The sequence below is a fragment of the Hipposideros armiger genome, unplaced genomic scaffold (genome assembly GCF_001890085.2).
Source record: "Hipposideros armiger isolate ML-2016 unplaced genomic scaffold, ASM189008v1 scaffold_167, whole genome shotgun sequence".
NCBI lineage: Eukaryota > Metazoa > Chordata > Mammalia > Chiroptera > Hipposideridae > Hipposideros > Hipposideros armiger.
The window spans coordinates 538,224-547,567 of NW_017731517.1; the positions used below are offsets into that span (position 1 = coordinate 538,224).

At 47.1% G+C, this 9,344-nt stretch overlaps 1 protein-coding gene across 1 annotated transcript in view; it reads left to right on the forward strand.

Annotated features, from left to right (window-relative positions):
• The first annotated feature begins 6 nt into the window (after nucleotides 1-6).
• The window catches only part of KCNK1 (potassium two pore domain channel subfamily K member 1), a 45,473-nt gene continuing 36,135 nt past the window's right edge, over nucleotides 7-9,344 (forward strand). The window contains exon 1 of the mRNA XM_019651787.1: nucleotides 7-374. Coding sequence (XP_019507332.1) covers nucleotides 20-374 — 355 coding nt within the window. The 5' untranslated portion in view covers nucleotides 7-19. The remainder of the gene's footprint in view (nucleotides 375-9,344) is intronic.

Sequence of the window (9,344 nt, forward strand, 5' to 3'; positions counted from 1 at the left end):
GGTCGGCGGCGGCGGGAAGATGCTGCAGTCCCTGGCCGGCAGCTCGTGCGTGCGCCTGGTGGAGCGGCACCGCTCGGCCTGGTGCTTCGGCTTCCTGGTGCTCGGCTACCTGCTCTACCTGGTCTTCGGCGCCGTGGTCTTCTCGTCGGTGGAGCTGCCCTACGAGGACCTGCTGCGCCAGGAGCTGCGCAAGCTGAAGCGGCGCTTCCTGGAGGAGCACGAGTGCCTGTCGGAGCCGCAGCTCGAGCAGTTCCTGGGCCGAGTGCTGGAGGCCAGCAACTACGGCGTGTCGGTGCTCAGCAACGCCTCGGGCAACTGGAACTGGGACTTCACCTCCGCGCTCTTCTTCGCCAGCACGGTGCTCTCCACGACAGGTAGGAGCCTGAGTCCCGCGGCCACTCGGCCCCCCGCGCTCCCGACCCCTCCAATCCGCCCTCCCCCCCCCCAACGCCGGCCACCCCGACCCCTCCCCGAGTCCCTCCTTTGGGGACTCGCCGAGGGCAGGCTCGGTGGAGCCGGAAGCCGGTGAAGTGGCCTCAGAACGTGACTTGGGTGTTACCGCCCGTAACTCTTGGGAACTGGTCCCTAAAGCCCTCGGCCTGGGTGGCTAGAGGGGATTCATGGGCTGCGCCCTTTATTCGCGGTACCCTACACCCAGGCGTCCGGTTCGAATCTACATAGTGCGGCGAGGCCCGGAGACGCACTCCCCATGCTCTTGAGTGCGTGCACATTCCTCCCGACCCCAACCCTCAGGCCCAGGTTGCAAAATCGAATGATAACGCGTTCAGGGGTCACCTTCCGGAGGGCATCAGTTTTGACGATGCGTAGGCCTTTCAGATCTTTTCTACCTTGGGGGCAGTTTTAGGGGTAGCCGAGTGACATCACTCTGCGCTTCGCTGGTGACCTCTGCGCGCACAGGCCGATCCGGTTTCTTTTCAGAGTAGGAGGAGGGGTGAGGGAAAGGAGCGTCCGGGTGCCTTTGATCTGGCCAAATGGGGTTACCCAGATAAAGCAGGTTTTTTTTCAACTTTAGGGGTGCGAGGCCACCCATAAACTTCGAAGCGCACTTCCATCGCACTATTCGCCCAGCAGGACGTGCACGAATGGAGAAGTGTCCTCGGGTGACCGGGGTGGCCCGCCCTGTGCCCCATAGCACCATTACTGTGCTAGACTAGATGAATGAAGACTGGATTTTCCCAGCGGCCAAATGAGGCACACGCACCCGGATGGAGATATTTATAAATTGGTGTGTGGACCCTGGAAAGTGTCTCAAAGAGAGGTCACCACAGTCTTTTGCATGAGGTTAGGCCTTTGAGCAGTTCCTCTTGGCTTGCACAAGATGACACACTTCCTCGTTCCCAGTGTAGTCCTGGAGTCTGAGCCTGTGAGTTACCTGCCAGGAACTCTTTGTAAGCCACCCCCTCACCTTTACCTTTACAAGTGAATGAATCAGCTTTGTTACTCCAACTCTTCCTGCACCCCACCCCTTTCCACCTCTGAGAGTTTGTTTTTAATCTCCTTGGGTTAAACCCAGTTGATTGTTTTGGTAATTATTTGGTAATGAGGAGTAGTACAGTATCCTCTTAGAGCCTATAAAACAATGGCTCAGAACTCTGGGATGAATTACCTGACTTGCTTTTATCCTGAAATGAACAGAAGCAGAAGTCTAGCTGGTATAGTGATATTTGTAAACTGTGTTAAACGTAGCCCTAAACAACACAAACCTGTGTTAAACGTAGCCCTAAACAACACAAATCTGACTTTTCAGCTTGGCCAACACTATTTAGTATTCATTCTACCAGCCCTGCTTCCGTGGTCTGTATGGCACTCTGGTCCTCAGGTCTGCACTCAGGAGGCACCCAGCCTTTCCTTTGGAGCATGTTTGTGCTGAATGGGGGACCACTCATTCTCTGCAGGAGTGTTTCCACCGGGCCACAGGAAGTCCCTGACTGGGTCACAGTGTTGGAGAAACATTGTGAAGAATGATGATCACTTTTAGTACTTTCTAAGTAATGCTGTTATAAAGATAGACCAGAGTGAGAGCAATGGTATGAGGAAAAGGACATGTTTGCTGTTTCTGAGTGGGATTTCCCATCACTGATGCAGCTTCTAGAACCTCAACACCACATGTACCTAATTAAATGTCAAAAATATGAGTTTACATCTTGAATAGACAATTATTTCCCAGATTCCCCCCTCCCTTTTTTTTTAAATTGGAAAAACTGCAGTTCCTGTTTTTTACAAAAATGGGGATAGATGTCTTATTATTGGTATTCAGATTGCATTGTAGTCCCTGAGAAAGTCGGTATTCATGAAAACAAGAGTTCATTTAGGAAGTCAGTGCAAGGGGCACTTAAGGATAAACTAGAGGAAAAGGTGCCTCTTGGTTTGTAAAAATAGCAAATCAGTGAATTTTTGTCATTGATAGAATTGAATTTATTAATTCAAATAGAATTCTAACAGAATTTAGAATTCTATCCCAAATCAAAAATACTCTTCTGTTAGTTTTGTACTGACCCCATTATCTGACACATTTGGTGTTCCATGTGGGATCAAAACACTGGTTTTGTGACAGAATCAGCCAATTTTTAGAGTAAAGCTTGTGTACTTCATTACTAGAAAAATGTTTTCTGGAAAAGTACCAGACAACTCAGATTAATTGGAACTGTGGTTTATGCTTCTTTCTCTGGTAGATATTAGACAGGCTGTAAGTTTTATAAAAAAACTTTTAGCTCTGTCGATAGCAAATCACTGAGATAATTGTCACCCAGTCAGTCAGTACGGTCAACCCCTGGCTTGTCCAGAGTAGAGACACTGGGCGTTACTAAGGTGCTGTCCTTGGTGGTCATCCTTGTTGTACAGGAGCATGAACATATCATGTCAGGATCTTGACAGGACCACCAAAGTACAAACCTCCATTTCTGGAAGGAACTGGGTAAAGTCTTCATGGTGTATTTGGAAGCAGCCTTAGGCTGGTAATTTAGCCATGTCCTCTGTATTCTCTGCTCTGTGGAAGATGCTGAATTATTTCCAGCAAACAGTTTAACCTCTCTTTACTTCTTGATTAGAAAAGATAAGGCGACATCTATATAGGACTCATACGGGTAGAAGACAGAGTGAAACCCTGTCTTTTACCCTTTCAGAGGGAAGGGCTGTATAAAAATAAGACGAAGTATTATGAATTGAAGTATTTCCCACATAACTTTTATACTGTGATTTTTTTTTTTTGAGGATTAAGGAAATAATGTCTAGGTGGCACATGGGGAGTAAGAAATAATTTTTATTAAAGTTGTGTTTAGTAGCCATATAAAACTTGGAGCGATCTCATTCATTCATAAGAACAGTTTGTCATGTCAATTGGCTCTTCTTTATTCATCCCCTGAACAAGGCTATATCATGATGATGAACATGTGGTAAAAATACAGTTTTTATGTGCATTTGAAAATAAAGCTGCCACTACCTTTTGCTGCTTCGTAAGTGTGGGGTCCCCAAGATAGCTCAGGCCCGTTTCTGTCATGTGGAGGCCTGGTACCTTTCCTCAGGGTATTGCCTATTCCTGTTTATGAAGAGATGTTTTGAAACTCTTATTTAAAGTGCTCAGAAAAGGATTTTAATTCTTGTCTTACACTGGCCTTTGATTTTCAGGTAGGGAGCTCCATGTTGGTAGTTTTCAAAAAGAGAAAGCAGGTAACGGGTGCTGGGTTGATCCTTGGTTCTCAAATTGTTTTCAGTAGGAGAAATAAGTTCTTACCAATAACAAATACTTATTGAACTTTAGAATAGAATATAGGTGGGCAAACTGTGGCCCCGGGCCAAATCCGACCCATCACCTGTTTTTGTGTGGCCCTAGCTAACACTGGTTTTTGTGTCTTCAAATGGCTGAAAAAAAATATCTAAAGAAAAATAATATTTACTGACACATTAAACTTTATGTAAATCAAATGTCAGTGTCCACAAAAAATGTTCTTGCTGTACAGCCCCACCCATTTGTTTCTGTATCCTTGATGGTGGCTTTCTAGCTACAATGGCAGAGTTGAGTAGTTGTGACAGAGACCACATGGCGGCAGAACCTAAAATAATCACTGTCGCGCCTTTTGCAGAAAAAGTTTGCTGGCTCCAGCTTTAGAATGATTCTTGGAAGGAACGCTAAGTCAGAGGCGTTCTAAGTGCTTCCTTTTGGAAAACTTTCTAGAAGACTGTTTAGCTTCTCAGACTTATTTGTGCTGCTTTACAAGTGGTGTGCACGGCCAGCCACAACCACCCCCAGAGCAAGTGACTGTTACAGGATGTCACTAGTGTGGGGTCAGCTTGATGACACTGCCTTGTTTTAAAGCGGTGACAAAGCTACCCTTTACGTTGGCATTGCCTTATCTGAAATGGGTGGTAAATACTGTATTTTCTCTGGGGCAGAAATGACATCAAGAAAAGAAATCCTCCAAAAACAAACAAGCAAACTCTGTCAGCCAGAAGAGAGATCTTGTTGTCGGAGAGTGGGCCCTTCTCTGTGCAAAGTCCAGGTCCTTGGCAACTTGTGCAAAGAATTGCACGAGAAGTCGGAGTCAAGTACTGAAAAAGTAGTTTATTCGAAGAGATAGTACATTTCAAAGAGTAGAAGTAGGCCGAGCAGTAGAGAACGGCTCAAGGGCCCATTATTAGAAGAGAAATTACATTACAACGAGTTTGGAGAGGCTCAGAAGGCTCAAAAAAGGGAGGAAGTGGTCAAAAAGGGGGAAGGCATCCAAAAAGGCTGGACTTCCCAGGACTTGGAGTTTTTATCCCTTCTCTAGAATGGGCTGTTCCCTAAGGGCGGGGGACCACTTGATTGGCACCTGTGATTGACAGGATGTACCGCACATACCGCACAAGTGCGAGTGACTGGTCTGATCTAGTTGGGTATTTTCTGCCCATTTGTTTTCCCATAGGAGTAGGTAATTACAATACAAAGGGGGAGTTTGGGGTGTAGAGGGGATGTCCCCTTGGTGGTAGCACTGTGTGGTACGTGCAGGAATGCAGAGACCCGATGTCTGCCTCTAACTGCCTGCCTAGCCTTCCCCTTGAGAGACGTGATCCCCGTGAAATCTCTATGGGAAGCTGAGGGACAGGAGGCCTCTTCTTCTGTATCTGCTTCCTGTTGGGCAGGGGCGTAGCACTGTCCCTGCCTATTGGGGGATTCACGGAACTCTCACCCTAGCTGATCTCAGATGAGAGGAAGGGGTCTCGAGCTCCGCCTGGAAGATCGCGTTGGCGTCTTTGGTTGTGACTGGCAATCTTGTTGGGGTATCCTCTGTGTCCCCAAGGTCCCTGAATGAGGAAAAATAGATTTTTTAAAAAAGATTTTTATTGGGGAATTGGGGGTATGGGAACAGTGCTGGGGAATTGGGGGAAGGGGAACAGACAAGTTGCTGTCGTTTTGTTCTTCAGTCTAGTTGTGGAGGAGGTTGCTTCACTGGCCCAAGTTGCCACCATCATTGCGCTCTTCCTGGGCGAGGCAAATCAGTCGCCGGCTTCTGGATGGCCGCTCACGCTGGCTGCTGGCTACATACGGTAGCCCATGGCAACCCACTGCAGCAGGGGCTGCAGCCTACGCCGTCACTGGCAACTCACAGCAGCCCAGCTCCAGGTTGAGCTGTTGTTCAGCATCTTAGCTGTGGAGGGCAGTGTCACTGGCCCTCATATGTGGGATCCGAACCGGGGCCCTCTGATGTCCCAAGCCAGTTCTTAACCATCGCGCCACGGAAAAATAGATTTTAATTGATAAATCTGTTAGTTCTCATGAAGCCTATGGCCATTCAGCCTGTTACTCAGGTGGCTGCAGTTGTCTAGGCCCAGAATGGGTTTGGCATTCAGTTTACTGGCCTGGGGGATGTTAGGAAGTCACAGGCTTTCAAGTAGTTATCTGAAGCAGGGGTGGGAGACTTCTATTGTTTAGGATTCAGACACTGATTTACAAAGCAGTCAAGAAGCAGGGGGATAGGAGAATTCTAGGATTCAGGCTAGGAGCAATCTTTTGCCTAGGATTCACAGACTGAAGAGAAGAGTAATCAAAACCAGGGGCTAAGAAACTAGGGAGGAGACTTAACATTTCTATACTTAACATTTCTATAGGGAAGAACACTTAAAAGTTGCTCAGTGGTGGGGGTGCTACTATCTGACTGGTGTTCTCACTCTTTATCCTCAGGAGAGCCTTTGGTCTCAACCTGGAGCCTTGACATTCAATTCTGCCAAGTTCCGTTATGTGGTTGTGAAGCCCCTAACAGATGAAAGAAGGAAAGGCACAGCAACAGGCAAACATAAGCGAAAGGTCATGAAAAGACATATTTAAAAATAAAAAATGAAATGGTATTCTAAAACACAAACATTTATTGAACACTTCAATGCACCAGCCAATGGTCACACGTGTTACTAGGAACTAATGAGGTGCAGGTGTCATTATCCTCACTTTACAGAGGCTGACACTGAAGTGTAGGTTAAGTGACTTTATTTCTGAGGTCACAAAGCTAGAAGTGACATGGCCTTGATGTGAACCAGATGTGTCTGAGTTAAGAGGGTGAGCTTTGCATAGCGTCACAGTGTGGGAGGTTGTTATGGGCTCACTTGTGACTCCCCAAATTTTATATGTGGAAGCCCTAACCTCAGTACTTCAGAACATGACTATATTTAGAGACAGGGCCTCTAATGAGGTGATGAGTTAAAATGAGAACACATGAGAAGGTGGCCGTCTGCAGACACCTTGATCTTGGACTTGCAGCCTCCAGAATTGAGGAAGTGAGTTTACTTTGTTTAACTCACCCAGTCTAGTACTTTCTTATGACCTCCCTAATAAACTAATACAAAAGTGCTCTGTTATTTTCTGGTTTTAGTTGTACAAACACAAAAAAACATAGGAGCACAAGAAACAGAATGTTTAAGGTTTTTAGTGTTACAATCAACAATTTCATATGCCTGAATAGGACATCACTGTGTTAGAACCCAGTGTAATAATCAATGTCCTTGAATTATATTACAATAATTGTCCTTGAATGGTCAAAGAGAGTTGAAATTAGTGTTCAGTGTGTAAGCCCATGTCCGTCTGTAAAACATCAGTTCTTTAGTATTTCGAAGGGCTTTTTTTTTTTTTTCTAAAACTATAAATTTGCTGTTATCTATGCCTATTTTATGGCACCTGGAACGTAAATGACTATAACTTGAAAGAAAGTATGTGTTTGCATTTATGACATAACTGAGTCTGGTCAGGAATTCAGTCTTTGTACAGTAGCCTCGGGAGAAATCAGCTCCTTTGACCTCAAATTGTCTTACGGCCATGCGCTTTGAATAGCTGTGGGGGAGCGTGTTTTCCATGGAGTAGAGGCGTTCTGGAAGGTTGGAGCTCCTGAAATTGTGGTGCTCAATTTTTTGGACACATAACAACACGATTTCACGTGGTTCATCTTAGTACAAGTTCACTTTGGGACACATTTGCCGTGTACATCGTCAGCTCTCTCGGCATAGAGCGCACTGTGCTAGAATTTATTCTCAAGGAACGTCATTTGATCCCAATTATAGCCAAATTCGTGAAGTGCTAATATGCTTAACTTCTCCATCGACTGTGCCATGTTCACACTGCCTGTTACTGGCTGGAGATAAAGGTTGTCTCTTTATAGAAAAGCAGGCAACTTTGGGGGGTGTGTTCTTAACGCTTCCATCTCCTGGACTCAGTTTGTGCTCTGACTGTCCCTGTTCATCCCAGGTTGATCCTTGTCCTCAGAATTTGTGGCCATTCTGTCAGTGCAGGGCTGTGCCCCAACCCAACGTCAGATTGAAGAGGGGGTGACGGGGGGTGGTGGGGGTGCAGAGGGAGCACATCTGAAAGCATGGTGTGGTTCTCTCCTGAGCATGAATCAGACCCCAGGACTTGTCTGTTGTTTTCTAGTGGTGTTCATGTTTCCCCTCTTCAATTGGTAAAACAGAGTCAATTCTTATACTACAGAGATTGATTGGATTCTGTGAGGCACACACAGTGGTTTTCCGTTGGCGACTGTCTGCTTGAGCCCAGCTCAGATTTGGACTGTTGGCCTTGGCTTCTCTGGCTGAGACTGACTTGCCTGGGGAAATGGAAGCCTGCCTTCTCCAGCAAGTGTTTACTGAATGCTTCGGTTCACTGGCACTGCTCTGGGCACACAGGGATCTCGTCTTCCTGGATGTGTGTCCCTGGGGCTGGGGGAGGTACAGTAAACAGGGTAACTAAGTAAAATGCTCAGGATGTTATATGGGCCTAACTGCTGAGGAGCAACATCCTGCAGCAGAGGGAGCCAAGGAGATGGATGGGGAGCGTATTAAACGAGTGTGTGCTTGGGGGTGGGAGGGGTCCGGGATGCGGGCTTTGATAAAGAAGTCAAAAAAGGCCTTACTGAGAAGACGTCGTTTGAGGGAAGCGCTCAAGGAGGTGGGAGTCATGCTGTAGCTATCTGGGGAGCTGTGTTCTGGAACTAAGTGCCCGTATGGGGGTGCAGTAGGAAGCCATTTGTGTCTGGAGCTGAGTAGGATGGTGAGTGATGACGTCAAAGAAGGGCAGGGCAGGTGGTGGGGTACGAGGCGTCCTACGAAGGGTGCGGAGCGTTGGGCTTTTCTCTGAGTGTGGCGGAAAGCACCAGGACATTTTGAGCTAAGGGGAGATGTGATCTGACCAGTTGTCCCAGCAAGTTCACTGTGGCTGGTGTCAGAGGACAAGGGTGGAAGCAGAGGGCCTACGGAGTGGGGGGTGGGCAGGCTAACGATCATCCGGATGCAGCCTGTTGTTGGCTTGGAGCAGGGCGGTGGGAAGTAGGTAGTGAGGGTGGCCAGATTTCAGATATGTATCGATGGAAGAACCAACAGGATTTGTGGATGGATTGGGTGTGTGAGGTATGAGAAATGTCGTCAAGAATGACCCCAAGATGGTGGTCTGAGCCCCCGGCAGCATGAAGATAGGGAAAGCTGGAGAAGGAGCAGGTTTTGGGATTAGGGCCTCGAGCTCAGTTGTGGGCCAGTCGAACTTGAGATCCCTCCTGGGTGTCCGGGGTCTTCAGAGGCAGGCACTCCCTCTACTGTGGTGTCACGAGGGTCGTACTGACATGTGGCGGTGCTTTTTTTTTTGTACAGCGTGCCATGATTTCAAGTTATTTCATATGTGTCATCTGACTACTGAAGACTGTGGAGGGGTGATGCCTGAACTTGGCCTCAAGGAAAAATAGAGTATCCAAGTAGAGAAGAGGAAAAAGCTATTCCAGGGCGAGAGTGTGAATTCTCTGGGCTGAGTTACTGTTTGATGAATACATTTAACAATAGTTTAAACTTCTTCGCCTTCCAGAAACAGCGTCCAAACTATG